The sequence below is a fragment of the Scyliorhinus torazame genome, chromosome 5 (assembly GCF_047496885.1).
Source record: "Scyliorhinus torazame isolate Kashiwa2021f chromosome 5, sScyTor2.1, whole genome shotgun sequence".
NCBI classification, from domain to species: domain Eukaryota; kingdom Metazoa; phylum Chordata; class Chondrichthyes; order Carcharhiniformes; family Scyliorhinidae; genus Scyliorhinus; species Scyliorhinus torazame.
Window position 1 is genome coordinate 120,922,854 of NC_092711.1, and position 18,901 is coordinate 120,941,754.

General features: G+C 48.3%; 1 protein-coding gene across 1 annotated transcript in view; it reads right to left on the reverse strand.

The window, feature by feature from the left end:
- Window positions 1-18,699, reverse strand: part of LOC140417897 (uncharacterized) — a 148,650-nt gene extending 129,951 nt beyond the window's left edge. The window contains 2 exon segments of the mRNA XM_072501328.1: window positions 667-1,815; window positions 18,598-18,699. Coding sequence (XP_072357429.1) covers window positions 667-1,815; window positions 18,598-18,669 — 1,221 coding nt within the window. The 5' untranslated portion in view covers window positions 18,670-18,699.
- Between the last annotated feature and the right edge of the window lie 202 nt (window positions 18,700-18,901).

Genomic DNA, 18,901 nt, shown 5'->3' on the forward strand with positions numbered 1-18,901 from the left:
ACTCCACCAGCTGTACCATTGACCACTGTGCCACCAAACCGGAATCCTGCGCCTCCGCCATGCTTTCCCGTGCTGCAGGTTCTACAGTCACCTTCGCTGCTCAACTAATTCTTCTTATACAAACACGTCTGGTCCACGGCTCCATATACTGGTGGGGGATTTCTCCTCACTGCCTCACTCTCCACTGATGTTTCTCGTAGAATTCTGAAACAAATCGGGAGAAAGGGTTCAAAAGCTCCGTCACAAGCGGGAGTTACCAAATGCCCGACCTACTACTCCATGGCCGCCACCAGAAATCAAAAGGATGAAATTTAGAGACAGTTTGGTCCGGTGGGCTCGTAGAAGGGAGGGAAGCAGCAGAGGCAGCTGATCAGATTTACTCAATCTCAGTCACAAGGAAGCTCCACAAGCTCCTCACACTTCTTGTTGGAGCTGACGATGGAAGAGACAGGGGACAGCGAGAGTACTTCTAAAGGAACTAACTTGTGTCAGAGATATTAAAAAGTTTCAACACACTGAGTATTTCACACAAATCTAATTTATTTGCCTTCAGCCAAAATATTAGCCCCTGTAAATGGGCTGGAGTTTGTTATCAGCAGAAAGAGACCCAAATGAACATGGTTCAGTCCTGAATGTGAGAACAGGAAAATGGAATCACTTTAGTTACTTGTGGCCTCGTTGGTGTCTCAGCACGTGGGATGATGTGGTGAATCCCTTCCCACACTCGGAGCAGGTGAATGGCCGCTCCCCAGTGTGAGTTCGCTGGTGTTTCTCCAGGTCGGATGGCTGAGTGAATCCTTTCCCACACTCGGAGCAGGCGAACGGTCTCTCCCCAGTGTGACTTCGCTGGTGTCTCAGCAGGTGGAATGAATGAGTGTATCCCTTCCCACACTTGGCGCAGATGAACGGTCTCTCCTCAGTATGAATTCGCTGGTGTGTCTGCAGGTTGGATGACTGAGTGAATCCCTTCCCACACTTGGTGCAGACGAATGGCTCCTCCCCAGTGTGAATTCGCTGGTGTGTCAGCAGGTAGGATGAGGTTGTAAATCCTTTCCCACACACAGAGCAGGTGAATGGCCTCTCCCCAGTGTGAATTCGCTGATGTATAGTGAGGTGAGATGATCGTCTGAACCCAGTCCCACAGTGAGAGCATGTAAACGGTCTCTCGTCAGTGTGAACACGTTGATGGCGAATCAGATGCCCAGAACTTTTATAGCACTTCCCGCAGTCTGGACATTGGAACGGTCTCTCATCAGTGTGAACTCGCTGGTGTATCTTCAGGGACCATGATTCAGTGAATTTCTTCCCACACTTGGAGCAAGTGAACGGCCTCTCTCCAGTGTGAACTGGCTGGTGTTTCTGCAGGGTCGCTAACTGAATAAATCCCATCCCACACTTGGAGCAGATGAATGGTCTCTCCCCAGTGTGAATTCGTTGGTGTGTGGACAGAGTGGATAACCGAGTGAATCCCTTCCCACACGTGGAGCAGGTGAATGGTCTCTCCCCAGTGTGACTGTGTCGATGAGTTTCCAGCTTGGATGGGGAAGTGAATCCTTTCCCACAGTCCGCACATTTCCACGGTTTCTCCTCAGTGTGACTGCATTTGTGTCTCGTGAGGCCTGATGATCGATTGAATCCTCGTCCACACACAGAACACGTGTACGGTTTCTCCCCACTGTGAACGGTGCTTTTTCCTTCCATGTTCAAAGTACGATGATATTCATGATATGATAAATTGAGGACTCTCAGATCCTGATGTGATGCTTGGTTTGAGTTTCCGGACTTTGAAGCCTCCTCTTCGAACACCCTGTGAAACTGATTGAAAACAGAAAATAGGGAGTGAGAGAGAACCCACAAAAACACAAAGGCAGGTTGTGAAATTGAGCTGAATGAATCTGGTCATTTGTGGGACCGGCACTGGGGAAAAATGACCATGAAAACTGCTGGATTGTCATAAAAACCAAACTGACCTCTGGGAGGAGAGAGAAAGAGGTGAAGAGGGTTTTTGTATCTCTACAAGACATAGTAAGAGAGTAGTTGGCAAATCAATTTCGATCTTGAGCTTCATAAACAGTAATATTGACACCAAAACTATGCTTCTGGTGGCAGTGATTGGCACTGCTGCCGAACAGTGCCAGGGACCCGGGTTCAATTCCGGCCTTGGTGACTGTGTGGAGTTTGCACTTTCTCCCCGTTTCTGCGTGGGTTTCCTCCAGGTGCTCAGTTTTCCTCCCACGGTCCAAAGAAGGGAATGTTAGGTGGATTGGCCTTATTAAATTGCCCGTTAGTGTCCAGGGATGTGCAGGTTTGGTGGGGCTATGGGGTTACAGGGACAGGATAGGAGTGTGGGCCGAGGCAGGGTGCCCTTTCAGAGAATCAGTGCAGACTCAATGGGCCGAATGGCCTCCTTCTGCACTGTAGAAATTCTATGGTTCTAATTCTATTCTATGAATCTTTAATGAAGCTCTTGTCACCACCCTTCAGGAAGAATGTGAAGGTTCTTGAGAAGGTGAAGAGGAGATTTACCAGAATGGTTCTGGCAAAGGAGGTTGAGGGGAAATTAACGATATTCAGTTCTTTCTGGTCTCAGTCAAACCCCGAGTCGGATTTGTAGGTATTAATTTATTTTATTTCAAATAGCTTGCAAGCTACACTCACTCTGATAACCCAGGACACCAACACAGTCCCCGAGATTCTCAGAGCAAGTGAACAAAGGGAGCACAGCATCTGGTTTCATATACATTCATGTAGCATCAAGTTTCACATGTACGACCAAATAAGGCAACGGCGGCAAATGGAAAGCTCACATAGGCTTTCCCCACATTCCTTAACCAGACCTGAGGCCCCTTTTCCCAGTATCCCCTGCAACAAAGAAATGGTCCCAGTGGCTGCCCATCCCCCTCTTCATGCTTTGCGAAATACCAGTTACAGGCAATTACAGACTGCTACCCATTTTATCAAGCCTAAGCTAGAGATGTTTAAAAGTCCGCTAACCTAACTCCTTATTCTACTGTAGTAAGGATTTTACTCTAATTTGGCCTAACTACCCATTGAAGGGCAGCACGGTAGCATTGTGGATAGCACAATTGCTTCACAGCTCCAGGGTCCCAGATTCGATTCCGGCTTGGGTCACTGTCTGTGCGGAGTCTGCACATCCTCCCAGTGTGTGCGTGGGTTTCCTCCGGGTGCTCCGGTTTCCTTCCACAGTCCAAAGATGTGCGGGTTAGGTGGATTGGCCATGATAAATTGCCCTTAGTGTCCAAAATTGCCCTTTGTGTTGGGTGGGGTTACTGGGTTATGGGGATAGGGTGGAGCTGTTCACCTTGGGTAGGGTGCTCTTTCCAAGAGCCGGTGCAGACTCGATGGGCCAAATGGCTTCCTTCTGCACTGTAAATTCTATGATCATGTCTTTCTGTTCATTTTCTCAAACTTTGATTTAGGTCCACAAGATTATGCCAGATTTCCAACGGGTGTGCAAAGAAACTCTGTTTCCATTCACTGATCGTACAAGCAGTCAGGACACAGATTTAAAGTTTTGTGTAAAGCCTGGATTGAACGATATAAGTTTGTAAAATACAGATGGAGGATGAGAAGGTAAAATCAAACACTAGTGTTTTGTGCTTAAACAAAGGAGATTACAATGGGATGAAAGAAGAACTAGCTAAGGTAGACTGGGAGCAAAGACTTTATGGTGAAACAGTTGAGGAACAGTGGAGAACCTTCCAAGTGATTTTTCACAGTGCTCAAAAAAGGTTTATACCAACAAAAAGGAAGGACGTTAGAAAGAGGGAAAATCGACCGTGGATATCTAAGAAAATAAGGGAGAATATCAAATTGAAGGAAAAAGCATACAAAGTGGCAAAGATTAGTGGGAGACTAGAGGACTGGGACATCTTTACGGGGCAACAGAAAGCTACTAAAAAAGCTATAAAGAAGAGTAAGATAGATTATGAGAGTAAACTTGCTCAGAATATTAAAAGATAGTAAAAGTTTCTACAAATATAAAAAACAAAAAAGAGTGGCTAAGGTAAATATTGGTCCTTTAGAGGATGAGAAGGGAGATGTAATAATGGGAGATGAGGAAATGGCTGAGGAATTAAACAGGTTTTTTGGGTCGTTCTTCACAATTAATATGCCAGTGACTGATAGAAATGAGGCTATGACAGGTGAGGACCTTGAAAGGATTGTTATGACTAAGGAGGTAGTGATGGGCAAGCTAATGGGGCTAAAGGTAGACAAGTCTCCTGGCCCTGATGGAATGCATCCCAGAGTGCTAAAAGAGATGGCATGGGAAATTGCAAATGCACTTGAGATAATTTACCAAAATTCACTAGACTCTGGGGTGGTCCCGGCGGATTGGAAATTAGCAAACGTGACACCACTGTTTGAAAAAGGAAGCAGGCAGAAAGCGGATAATTAGAGGCCAGTGAGCTTAACTTCGGTAGTAGGGAAGATGCTGGAATCTATCATCAAGGAAGAAATAGCGAGGCATCTGGATGGAAATTGTCCCATTGGGCAGGCACAGCATGGGTTCATAAAGGGCAGGTCATGCCTAACTAATTTAGTGGAATTTTCTGAGGACATTCCCAGAGCGGTAGATATCAGGGAGCCAATGGATGTGGTATATCTGGATTTCCAGAAAGCCTTTGACAAGGTGCCACACAAAAGTTTGCTGCATAAGATAAAGATGCATGGCATTAAGGGGAAAGTAGTAGCATGGATAGAGGATTGGTTAATTAATAGAAAGCAAAGAGTGGGGATTAATGGGTGTTTCTCTGGTTGGCAATCAGTAGCTAGCGGTGTCCCTCAGGGATCAGTGTTGGGCCCACAATTGTTCACAATTTACACAGATGATTTGGAGTTGGGGACCAAGGACAATGTGTCCAAGTTTGCAGACGACACCAAGATGAGTGGTAAAGCAAAAAGTGCAGAGGATACCGGACGTCTGCAGAGGGATTTGGATAGGTTAAGTGAATGGGCTAGGGTCTGGTCGATGGAATACAATGTTGACAAATGTGAGGTTATCCATTTTGGCAAGAATAACAGCAAAAGGGATTATTATTTAAATGATAAAATATTAAAACATGCTGCTTTGCAGAGAGATCTGGATGTGCTGGTGCATGAGTCGCAAAAAGTTGGTTTACAGGTGGAACAGGTGACTAAGAAGGCAAATGGAATTTTGTCCTTCACTGCTAGAGGAATGGAGTTTAAGACTAGGGAGGTTATGCTGCAATTGTATAAGGTGTTAGTGAGGCCACACCTGGAGTATTGTGTTCAGTTTTGGTCTCCTTACCTGAGAAAGGACGTACTGGCACTGGAGGGTGTGCAGAGGAGATTCACAAGGTTAATCTCAGAACTGAAGGGGTTGGATTACGAGGAGAGGTTGAGTAGACTGGGACTGTACTCGTTGGAATTTAGAAGGATGAGGGGGGGATCTTATAAAAACATATTAAATTATGAAGGGAATACATAGCATAGATGCGGGCAGGTTGTTTCCACTGGCGGGTGAAAGCAGAACTAGGGGGCACAGCCTCAAAATAAGGGGAAGTAGATTTAGGACTGAGTTTAGGAAGAACTTCTTCACCCAAAGGGTTGTGAATCTATGGAATTCCTTGCCCAGTGAAGCAGTTGAGGCTCCTTCATTAAATGCTGTTAAGATAAAGATAGATAGTTTTTTGAAGAATAAAGGGATTAAGGGTTATGGTGTTCGGGCCGGAAAGTGGAGCTGAGTCCACAAATGATCAGCCATGAATGGCGGAGCAGGCTCGAGGGGCTAGATGGCCTATTCCTGCTCCTAGTTCTTATGTTCTGAGGGGTCTTTCCAGGGTGGATGTGGAGAGGATGTTTCCTCTTGTGGGAACAAGGGGGTCACTGTTGCAAAATAAGGGATCACCCATTTCAGATGGGGATAAGGATTTTTTTTTCTCGAGGTTGTAAAAGAGGGGGCTGCACAGTGGTTAGCACTGCTGCACCATAGCACTAGGGACCCAGGTTCACGTCCGACCCTGGGTGACTGTGTGGAGTTTGCACATTCTCCCCGTGTCTGTGTGCGTTTCCTCCGGGTGCTCCGCGGAGTTTCCTCACACAGTTCAAAGATTTGCAGGTTAGGTGCTAAATTGCCTCTTCATCTCCGAGGATGTGCACGTTGGGTGGGATATGTGGATGGTGTAAGGTGGTATTGGGGGGGGGGGGGGGGGGGGGGGGGGGGGCTGGGGGGTTGGAGGATTGGTGCTGACTTGGGCTCCTTCTGCACTGCAGGGATTCTATGACTTAGAACTTCCATCCTTAAAATGTAGTGGAAGTCGAGTCCTTGAATATTTTGAAGGCAGAGATGGATAGATTCTCTTTTTAAAAAAAAAAATGTTTATTAAGAATTTTTCAACAAAATTTTCAACCATACAAACCCCCCCCCCCCCCCCACCCCGTAACAAAAAAGGAAAAAAAAGTTGCATAGCCAAGCATAAACATATCAAATCAACATAATACAGAACTTTGTACATTGGATTCCTCTCGCACATATCGACTTTCCCAAACGTTTATGTATTTTCTTGCTCACGTGCCCCTAGGAAAAAACCCCTTCCCCGTCCACCCTTCTAAACCCCCCCCGAAAGAGATGCCCCCCCCCCCCCTCCCCTCCCTGGGTTGCTGCTGCTGACTGAATTTCATCTAACGCTCCGCGAGATAGTCTAGGAACGGTTGCCACTGCCTGGAGAACCCCTGCACAGACCCTCTCAAGGCAAACTTTATTCTCTCCAACTTGATAAACCCTGCCATGTCATTTATCCAGGCTTCCACACTGGGGGGCATCGCATCTTTCCAGACTAACAAGATCCTCCGCCGGGCTACCAGGGACACAAAGGCCAGAATGCCGGCCTCTTTCGCCTCCTGCATTCCCGGCTCGTCCACCACTCCAAATAGTGCTAGCCCCCAACTTGGCTTGACCTGGACTTTCACCACCTTAGATATAGTTCTCGCAACACCCCTCCAGAACCCATCCAGTGCCGGGCACGACCAGAACATATGGGCGTGGTTCGCCGGGCTTCCTGAGCACCTCCCACATCTGTCCTCCACCCCAAAGAACCTACTCAGCCTCGCCCCTGTCATATGCGCTCTGTGAATAACCTTAAACTGTATCAGGCTAAGCCTGGCACATGAGGAAGAAGAGTTAACCCTACTCAGGGCATCAGCCCTCAGACCCTCTTAAATCTCCTCCCCCAACTCCTCCTCCCATTTACCCTTCACCTCCTCTACCAAAGCCTCCCACTCTTCTTTCATCTCCTGGTATATCGCCGACACCTTGCCCTCTCCAACCCATACACCCGTAATCACCCTGTCTTGAATCCCCTGTGCCGGGAGCAACGGAAATACCCTCATCTGTCGCCTCACAAACGCCCTCACTTGCATGTACCTGAACGCGTTTCCCGGGGGTAGCCCAAACTTCTCCTCCAGCGCCCCTAGGCTCGCAAACGTCCCATCAATGAACAGGTCCCCCATTCTTCTAATCCCTGCCCGATGCCAGCTCTGAAAGCCCCCGTCCATCCTTCCTGGGACAAACCGATGGTTACCCCTGATCGGGGACCACATCGCACCCCTGTGTCGTCTCCACTGGCCCCAGATCTTTAGCGTTGCCGCCACCACCGGGCTCGTGGTGTACCTTGTCGACGAAAGCGGCAGCGGTGCCGTCACCAGTGCCCCCAGGCTCGTTCCTTTGCAGGACGCCATCTCCAACCTCTTCCATGCCGCCCACTCTCCCTCCATCACCCACTTACGGATCATCGCCGCATTGGCTGCCCAGTAGTAGCCACCCAGATTCGGCAACGCCAGCCTTCCTCTATCTCTACTACGCTCCAGAAACCCCCTCCTTACCCTCGGGGTCTTATTCACCCACACAAAATCCATAATGCTCCTGCCTACCCTCTTAAAAAAGGCCTTGGTGATCACAATTGGAAGGCACTGGAACACAAAAAGAAACCTCGGGAGGACCACCATTTTAATCTACTGTACTCTGCCCGCTAGCGAGAGTGGCAACATGTCCCATCGTTTGAAGTCCTCCTCCATCTGCTCCATCAACCGCGTTAAATGAAGTTTATGCAGGGCCCCCCAACTCCTAGCTACTTGGATCCCCAAGTACCGAAAGCTCCTTTCCGCCCTCCTCAACGGTAGATTGTCTATCCCTCTTCCCTGGTCCCCTGGATGCACCACAAAGAGCTCACTTTTCCCTACATTGAGCTTGTAGCCCGAAAAGTCCCCAAACTCCCTGAGAATCTGCATGACCTCCACCATCCCCTCCACTGGATCCGCCACATACAGCAACAGGTCGTCTGCATACAGCGACACTCGATGCTCCTCTCCCCCTCGGACCACCCTCCTCCATTTCCTGGACTCCCTTAATGCCATGGCCAAAGGTTCAATTGCTAATGCAAACAACAGGGGGGACAGGGGGCACCCCTGCCTCGTCCCTCGATACAGCCGAAAATACTCCGACCTCCGCCGATTCGTAACCACAGTCGCCACCGGGGCTCTATATAGGAGCTTAACCCAGCTAATAAACCCAAACCTCCGCAACACTTCCCAGAGATACGCCCACTCTACTCGGTCAAAGGCCTTCTCCGCGTCCATAGCTGCCACTATCTCCGCCTCTCCCTCCACCGATGGCATCATTATCACGTTTAGGAGCCTCCGCACATTGGTGTTTAGCTGCCTGCCCTTTACAAATCCCGTATGGTCCTCGTGAATCACCCCCGGGCCACACGCCTCGATCCTCGTAGCCAGCACTTTTGCCAGCAACGTAGCATCCACGTTGAGGAGCGAGATCGGCCTGTACGACCCACATTGCAGTGGGTCCTTATCCCGCTTCAGGATCAAAGAGATCATCGCGCCCCCCCTTCCCTTGCCTCATTGAAAGTCCTCACCAGCAACGGGGCTAACAGGTCTATGTACTTCCTATAGAACTCAACCGGGAACCCATCCGGTCCCGGGGCCTTCCTCCGCACCATAGTTCCCCTTCCATCCATCTCCCTCGCTGCCATCCTCTTGCAGAGCTGGTGTGCCAGCATCCGGCTCGCCTTCTCCCCATACTCATACGTCCCCCCCTGTGCTTTCCTCCACTGTGCCTCTGCCTTCCCTGTGGTCAACAGGTCGAACTCCGTCTGGAGACTTCGCCTCTCCCTGAGGGGTCCCTCTTCAGGGGCCTCTGCATATCTCCTGTCCACTCTTAAAATCTCCCCCACTAACCTCTCCCTTTCCCTGCCCTCTCTCTTCTCCCTATGAGCCCTGATGGAGAGTAACTCTCCCCTGACCACCGCCTTCAGCGCCTCCCATACTACCCCCACCTGCACCTCCCCGTTGCCGTTGGCCTCCAAATATCTTTCAATGGACCCCCGCACCCCTCCTCATCTGCCAGCAGTCCCACATCCAACCGCCACAACGGGCGTTGGTCCCTCTCCTCTCCCAACTCCAGTTCCACCCAGTGCGGGGCGTGGTCTGAAATGGCAATGGCCGAATACTCCGTTCCCTCCACTTTCGGGATCAGCGCCCTACCCAGAACAAAAAAATCTATCCGGGAGTAGGCTTTGTGGACTTGGGAGAAAAAATAAAATTCTCTGGCCAAAGGCCTGGCAAATCTCCACGGATCCACTCCCCCCATCTTGTCCATAAACCCCCTAAGCACCTTGGCCGCAGCCGACCTCTTTCCGGTCCTAGATCTGGAGCGATCCAGTGCTGGGTCCAACACCGTGTTAAAATCCCCACCCATTATCAAGCTTCCTACCTCCAGGTCTGGAATGCGCCCCAACATCCGCTTCATGAATCCAGCAGCGTCCCAGTTCGGGGCGTATACATTTACCAATACCACCCACGTCCCCTGCAACCTACCGCTCACCATCACGTGTCGATCTCCATTGTCCGCTACTATGTTCTTGGCCTCAAATGACACCCGCTTCCCCACCAGTATTGCCACCCCTCTGTTCTTCGCATCCAGCCCCGAATGGAATACCTGTCCTACCCATCCCTTTCTTAATCTGACCTGGTCTGCCACCTTCAGATGTGTCTCCTGAAGCATGACCACGTCTGCCTTCAGTCCCTTTAGGTGCGCGAACACTCGGGCCCTCTTAACCGGCCCATTTAGGCCCCTCTCATTCCACGTTTTCAGCCGGATTGGGGGGCTTCCCAACCACCTCTTCCGTTTTCAGTTCCCCCTCGGCCAATGCAGCAGCAACCCTATTTTCCCCCCTCCCCCCTGCTAGATCCGGATCTAGCTCTTTTGCTCCCCCCATAATACTTCCGTAAGTCAGCTGACTCCTGCTGACCCCGGCTTCCCCCGCCTTCTCGTTGACCCCCCCCCGCCGTGTGGAAATCCCTCCTCCACTTGCGCTTCCCCCCCCCCCCCCCTCCAAGCCTCTTCTGGCGTTTCAAAATAGTGGTGTCGATCCTAAAATGTGACCCACAGTCGCGCTGGCTGCAGCATTCCGAATCTCACCCTCTTTCTATGCAGCACCTCCTTGGCCCGATTGAAACCAGCTCTCCTCTTTGCCACCTCCGCGCTCCAGTGCTGGTAGACTCGGATCACCGCATTCTCCCATCTACTGCTCCGCTCTTTCTTGGCCCATCTCAGGACACTCTCTCTGTCCGCGAAACGATGGAACCTCACCACTATCGACCTTGGCGGCTCGCCGGCCTTGGGTCTCCTCGCCAGGACCCGGTGAGCCCCTTCTCGCTCCAGGGGGCTCAGAGAGGCCTCCGCACCCATCAGAGAATGGAGCATCGTGCTCACATACGCCCTGGCATCGGCCCCCTCCAGAGAGACCCAGAATCCGGAGATTCTTCCTCCTTGACCTGTTCTCCAGGTCCTCGAATCTTTCGGCCCACCTCTTGTGCAGCGCCTCCATCTTCACCGCCAGGCCCAAGATCTCGTCCTCGTTCTCGTTGGTTTTGTCCCTCACCTCCCGGAGCTCTATCTCCTGGGTCTCCTTCAGCCCCTCGATCGCCGTCAGCAGTGGCGCCACCACCTCCTTTTTAAGCTCCTCCACGCAGCGCCTGAGAAACCCCTGCTGATCCGGCCCCCATGCTGCTCGATCTCCGCCCTCCGCCAAGGGGGTGAAATGTATTGAGGTCGGCAGGAATGTGGAGTTGAGGTTAAAATTATTGAATGATGGAGCAGGCTCGAGGGGCCGACTCCTAGTTTGTGTGTATGGAGCAGGCTCGAGGGGCTGACTCCTAGTTTGTATGTAAGGAGCAAGGTTGAGGGGCCGAGTGGCCTGCTCCTAGTTTGTATGGATGCATGCAAATACAGCAGGCGGTAAAGAAGGCAAATGGTTTGTTGGCCTTCATAGTAAGAGGATTTGAGTCGAGGAGCAGGGATGTCTTGCTGCAAGATTGGTGGAGTAGTGGATGAGGTGGAGGGTTGTTGTAGGCTGCAAAGAGACATTGATAGGATGCAGAGCTGGGCCGAAAAATGGCAGATGGAGTTTAACCCTGATAAGTGCGAGGTGATTCATTTGGTAGGATAAATTTGAATGCGGATTACAGGGCAACGGCAGGGTTCGGAGTAATGTGGAGGTACAGAGAGATCTTGGGGTTCATGTCCACAGATCTCTGAAGGTTGCCACTCAAGTGGATAGAGCCGTGAAGAAGGCCTATAGTGTGTTAGCGTTTATTTACAGGGGACTTGAGTTTAAGAGCCGTGGGGGTATGCTGCGACTGTACAGGACCCTGGTGAGACCACATTTAGAGTATTGTGGGCAGTTCTGGTCACCTCACTATAGGAAGGATGTGGAAGCATTGGAAAGGGAGCAAAGGAGATTTACCAGGATGCTGCCTGGATTGGAGGGTAGGTCTTATGAGGAAAGGTTGAGGGAGCTAGGGCTTTTCTCTTTGGAGCGGAGGAGGATGAGAGGTGACTTAATAGAGGTTTATAAGATGATGAGGGGGATAGATAGAGTGGATGTTCAGAGACTATTTCCTCGGGTGGATGTAGCCGTTACAAGGGGGCTTAACTATAAGGTTCGGGGTGGGAGATATAGGAGGGATGTTTGAGGTAGGTTCTTTGCTCAGAGAGTGGTTAGAGTGTGGAATGGACTGCCTTCTGTGATAGTGGAGTCAGACACTTCAGGAACTTTCAAGCGGTTATTGGCACAAGTGGGATAGCTTGATCTTGGTTTTGGACAAGGCGCGGCACAACATCGAGGGGCGAAGGACCTTTTCTGTGCTGTACTGTTCTATGTTCTATTGTGTGTAGTATTGGCGTCCTTATCCGAGGAAAGATGATCTTGCTAAAGAGGAAGTGCTGCAAAGTTTTGCCAGACTGATTCCTGGAATGGGAGGGACTGGCGTATGAGAGATTGAATTAGTTAGGATTGTATTCGCTGCAGTTCAGAAGAATGAGGGGGAACCTCATAGAAACCATTAGAATGTGGGCTGCACGATGGCGCAGTGGTTAGCACTGTTGCCTCACGTCACCAAGGACATAAGTTCAATCCCAGGTCAATGTCCACGTAAAGTTTGCGCATTCTCCCGGTGTCTGTGTGGGTCTCACCCCCACAACCCAAAGATGTGCAGAGTAGGTAGATTGGCCATGCTAAAATTACCCCTTAATTGGGAAAAAAAAGAATCGGACACTCTAAATTTATATTAAAAAAAAGAAACCTATCAAATTCTAACAGAGCGAGACAGAGTAGATTCGGCAAGGATGTTCCCGATGGTGGGTGTGTCCAGAACCCGGGGTCACAGTCTGAGTATGCGCGATAGCAAGGACAGCACGGTAGCACAAGTGGCTAGCACTGTGGCTTCACAGTGCCAAGGTCCCAGGTTCGATTCCCCGCTGAGTCACTGTCTGTGTGGAGTCTGCACGTTCTCGCCCTGTCTGCGTGGGTTTCCTCCGGGTGCTCCGGTTCCCTCCCACAGTCCAAAGATGTGCAGGTTAGGTGGATTTCCCTTAGTGTCCAAAACGATTAGGAGGGGTTATTGGGTTAGGGGGATAGGGTGGAAGTGAGGACTTAAGTGAGTCGGTGCAGACTTGTTGGGCCGAATGGCCTCCTTCTGCACTGTATGTTCTATGTTCTATGATAGACCATTTAGGACAGAGCTGAGGAGGAATCTCTTCACCCAGAGAATGGTGAGCCGATGGAATTCGTTGCCACAGGAAGTGATTGAGACCAAAACATTTCATGTTTTCAAGAAGCAGTTAGATACAGCACTTAGGATGAAGATGATCAAAGGATATGGAGGGAAAGCGGGGTTAGGCGATTGAGCCTAATCTGCTTATATCGTAATGAATGGTGGAGCAGGCTCGAAGGGCCAAATAAGAACATAAGAACTAGGAGCAGGAGTAGGCCATCTGGCCCCTCGAGCCTGCTCCACCATTCAATGAGATCATGGCTGATCTTTTGTGGACCCAGCTCCACTGTCCGGCCCGAACACCATAACCCTTAATCCCTTTATTCTTCAAAAAACTATCTATCTTTATCTTAAAAACATTGAATGAAGGAGCCTCTACTGCTTCACTGGACAAGGAATTCCATAGATTCACAACCCTTTGGGTGAAGAAGTTCCTCCTAAACTCAGTCCTAAATCTACTTCCCCTTATTTTGAGGCTATGCCCCCTAGTTCTGCTTTCACCCGCCAGTGGAAACAACCTGCCCGCATCTATCCGATCTATTCCCTTCAGAATCTTACTTGTTTCTATAAGATGCCCCCCCATCCTTCTAAATTCCAACGAGTACAGTCCCAGTCTACTCAACCTCTCCTCGTAATCCAACCCTTCAGCTCTGGGATTAACCTAGTGGATCTCCTCTGCACACCCTCCAGTGCCAGTACTTCCTTTCTCAAGTAAGGAGACCAAAACTGAACACAATACTCCGGGTGTGGCCTCACTAACACCTTATACAATTGCAGCAGAGCCTCCCTAGTCATAAACTCCATCCCTCTAGCAATGAAGGACAAAATTCCATTTGCCTTCTTAATCACCTGTTGCACCTGAAAACCAACTTTTTGGGACTCATGCACTAGCACACACAGGTCTCTCTGCACAGCAGCATGTATTAATATTTTATCATTTAAATAATAATCCCTTTTGCTGTTATTCCTACCAAAATGGATAACCTCACATTTGTCAACACTGTATTCCATCTGCCAGACCCTAGCCCATTCACTTAACCTATCCAAATCCCTCTGCAGACTTCCAGTATCCTCTGCACTTTTTGCTTTACCACTCATCTTAGTGTCGTCTGCAAACTTGGACACATTGCCCTTCGTTCTCCAACTCCAAATCATCTATGTAAATTGTGAACAGTTGTGGGCCCAACACTGATCCTTGAGGAACACCACTAGCTACTGATTGCCAACCAGAGAAACACTCATGAAACCCCACTCTTTGCTTTCTATTAATTAACCAATCCTCTATCCATGCTACTACTTTCCCCTTAATGCCATGCATCTTTATCTTATGCAACAACCTTTTGTGAGGCACCTTGTCAAAGGCTTTCTGGAAATCCAGATTTCCCACATCCATTGGCTCCCCGTTATCTACCGCACTGTTAATGTCCTCAAAAAATTCCACTAAATTAGTTAGGCACGACCTGCCCTTTATGAACCCATGCTGCGTCTGCCCAATGGGACAATTTCCATCCAGATGCCTCGCTATTTCTTCCTTGATGATAGATTTCAGCATCTTCCCTACTACCGAAGTTAAGCTCACTGGCCTATAATTACCCGCTTTCTGCCTACCTCCTTTTTTAAACAGTGGTATCACGTTTGCTAATTTCCAATCCGCCGGGACCACCCCAGAGTCTAGTGAATTTTGGTAAATTATCACTAGTGCATTTGCAATTTCCCTAGCCATCTCTTTTAGCACTCTGGGATGCATTCCATCAGGTCCAGGAGACTTGTCTACCTTTAGCCCCATTAGCTTGCCCATCACTACCTCCTTGGTGATAACAATCCTCTCAAGGTCCTCACCTGTTATAGCCTCATTTCCATCAGTCACTGGCATGTTATTTGTGTCTTCCACTGTGAAGACCGACCCCAAAAACCTGTTCAGTTCCTCAGCCATTTCCTCATCTCCCATTATTAAATCTCCCTTCTCATCCTCTAAAGGACCAATATTTACCTTAGCCACTCTTTTTTGTTTTATGTATTTGTAGAAACTTTTACTCTCTGTTTTTATATTCTGAGCAAGTTTACTCTCATAATCTATCTTATGCTTCTTTATAGCTTTTTTAGTAGCTTTCTGTTGCCCCCTAAAGATTTCCCAGTCCTCTAGTCGCCCACTGATCTTTGCCACTTTGTATGTTTTTTCCTTCAATTTGATATTCTCCCTTATTTCCTTAGATATCCACGGTCGATTTTCCCTCTTTTTACCGTCCTTCCTTTTTGTTGGTATAAACCTTTGCTGAGCACTGTGAAAAATCACTTGGCAGGTTCTCCACTGTTCCTCAACTGTTTCACTATAAAGTCTTTGCTCCCAGTCTACCTTAGCTAGTTCTTCTCTCATCCCATTGTAATTTAAGCACAAAACACTAGTGCTTGATTTTATCTTCTCACCCTCCATCGGTATTTTAAATTCCACCATATTGTGATCGCTCCTTCCGAGAGGATCCCTAACTATGAGATCCTGAATCAATCCTGTCTCATTACACAGGACCACATCTAGGACCGCTTGTTCCCTCGTAGGTTCCATTACATACTGTTCTAGGAAACTATCGCGGATACATTCTATAAACCCCTCCTCAAGGCTGCCTTGACCGACCTGGTTAAACCAATCAACATGTAGATTAAAATCCCCCATGATAAATGCTGTACCATTTCTACATGCATCTGTTATTTCTTTGTTTATTGCCTGCCCCACCATAATGTTACTATTTGGTGGCCTATAGATTACTCCTATCAGTGACTTTTTCGCCTTACTATTCCTGATTTCCACCCAAATGGATTCAACCATATCCTCCATAGCACCGATGTCATTACTTACTGTTGCCCGGATGTCATCCTTAAATAACAGAGCTACACCACCTTCCTTACCATCCACTCTGTCCTTCCGAAAAGTTTGATACCCTCGGATATTTAACTCCCAGTCGTGACCATCCTTTAACCATGTTTCATTAATGGCCACTAAATCATAGTCATTCACGATGATTTGCGCTAAAAACTCATTTACCTTATTCCGAATACTACGAGCATTCAGGTAAAGTACACTAATGTTGGCTTTTTTACCTCTGTTCTGAATCTTAACACCTTGATCAGTAACCTCTCCTAAGTTATATTTCCTCTTAACCTTTCTCCTAATTTTCCAAATGGCCTCCTGCTCCTATTTTCTATGTTGCTCGGTATCTATGCAAGTAAATAGTACAGGAGGTAGGAGGAAGAATGTTTTTACACAGCCAGTGGCAATTACCTAAACCTTGCTGCCTATGACGGAGTTTGGAAATAGACACCAATGAATGATTTTTTTTTAAATTGGATAGAAACCCGAGAGAAATAAAGCTGTTAGGATACAGAGATAGAGGGGAATGAGACTGACTGGATTGCTCCAGATAATAATAGTAATCTTCATTAGTATCACAAGTAGGCTTACATTAACACTGCAATGAAGTTCCTGTGAAAAGCCCCGAGTTGCCACATTCCGGCGCCAGTTTGGATACACGGACCAAGAATTCAGAATGACCAATTCACCTAGCAAGCACATCTTCCGGGACTTGTGGGAAAAAAACTGCAGCACCCGGAGGAAACCCACGCAGACACGGGGAGAACGTGCAGACTCCACACAAACAGTGACCCAAGCCAGGAAACAAACCCGGGTCCCTGGCGCTGTGAAGCAACAGTGCTAACCACTGTGCTACCGTGTCAATTAGAGAGCTGGCATGGACTCAATGGACCTAATGCTTTTCTCTGTTCCATAATGACCGATTTTTTTGTGTAATCTAGTTTTGTAATTTAACCCCGGGGGGGGTTCAGATATCACTCAGGTAAATCTGTGCTACACTCCCTCCGAGGCCATTCTATCCTTCCTCAGGTTTGTTGCCCAGAATTGATCACAGTTCTCCAGATTTGGTCTAACCAGGGTTTGTGAATCTCGGGGCTTTTCCAGTCACACTGGGAGGTGGGGGTCACTGGCTGGGCCAGCATTCATTGTTCATTCCAATTGCCCTTGAACTGCGTGTCTTGTGAGGCTATTTCAGGGGGCACGTTCAAGTCAACCACAACATTGCTGTGGATCTGGAGTCACGTGTAGGTCACGCCATGGAAGGAGAGCAGATTTCCAAACGGACATGAATGAACTAGATGGGTTTTTACAGCAATCCACAATGTCATCATTAGACTTTTAATTTGAGATTTTATTCAATTTCAATATCTGCCGTAGCCAGGTTCGATCCCAGATCCCGAGAGCATTAACCTGGGTCTCTGGATTATGAGCCCAGTAACAATACCATTACACCACTGCCGAGCCCACAGAGACTTGGCAGAATATGATGTCTAGTAACTTCTCAAAATTATAAAGTAATTTATTTTTTCAAACAAATTCTGATAGCTCTTCAGTTTCTGGAAACATTTTGGTTGAAAGTGTTATTTTTTTAAAATAAAGATCTAGTCTTTACAACATAATTACCTAATACACTAATTCACTAATGATGATCAATGTTCACTACAGAATAATCATAAATGTAATTATTGTTTTTTGCTATGAAATCAATACATAATTAATATAGAAAAGGTACAGAAAGTGAAATGGCTGCAGGAAGCCAAGTGTTAGAGGTATAAAAGGGCTTTCTTGACTTTGTTACTAATGACAGTGAATACACTATGAAGATAACAATTTTTAAACTAAATGTGATTACACATGCGTACTTACAGCATCTTACATTACAACAGTGAACATGTTTCAAAAGTACTCCATTGGCTTTAAAAGACTTCAGAAGGTCCAGTGACAGTGCGAGGTTTTATAGAAATGTACATTTGTTCTAATTGTCTGCAAACTAGAATATACATACCCCCGTCTCTGGATCTGTAAAGACTTAATTACCTGCAAATGCTCGCATTCAAAGCCTTGTCTTGCTTTTTGACTTTGTCTGTATATATGTTTCTAGAACCTACCACTTCATTCACCTGAGGAAGGAGCAGTGCTTCGAAAGCTAATGATTTGAAACAAACCTGTTGGACTTTAACCTGGTGTTGCAAGACGTCCATCAAATGGTCATTGGATAGACATATTGATTATAAGGGAATAGTGTAGATGGTCTTTAAAGTGGTTTCACATGTCTGCGCAACATCGAGGGCCGAAGGGCCTGTACTGCCTGTAATGTTCTATGTCGGATGATTCTGAAGTTTGCTCTAGCTCAGGGGGCGGGGCTGGAGGACTGACCGAGAGCGGCTGGTCCTCCAACCAATCAGAGTGAATGGGAGGCGGAGCAAAGCCGGGGCTCTCACACCCTCCACATGCGCCCCACAGCACACTTCACTCACCCGGGCCTGTATCGGGGAAAAGCCCGAGCAGCTTTCGTCGCTTCAACTGCCGTACCCGAGCTTCGTATTCGGCTTGGGGCGACACGGAGTGTTTATCAAGCCTCCCGACCCATCAACCGTCTCTATCTATGCCTCATAACTCACCGAGCGAGATCTGACTCGGGGACGATTTCTATCCAACCGCCTGAATCCTGAACTGTCATCGGCACTGCGCATGCTCCAGCTCACGTGGGAGACCGGGCTCAGCCCCGCCCCTCATTCACTCCGATTGGTTGGAGGATCAGCGTCGGTCCCTCTCTTCCTATTGGACCAGAGCTGCCGTCAATCGCTCCCTGGCATTGTGAGCTGAAGCATGCGCAGTGCCGATGCTGGTCTCGGCCGGGAGGTTTCACTGAAACCCGGTGGAAGCTCCAAACCCCAATAAGAAGTTTCCGGGCCCGGGTTTGCA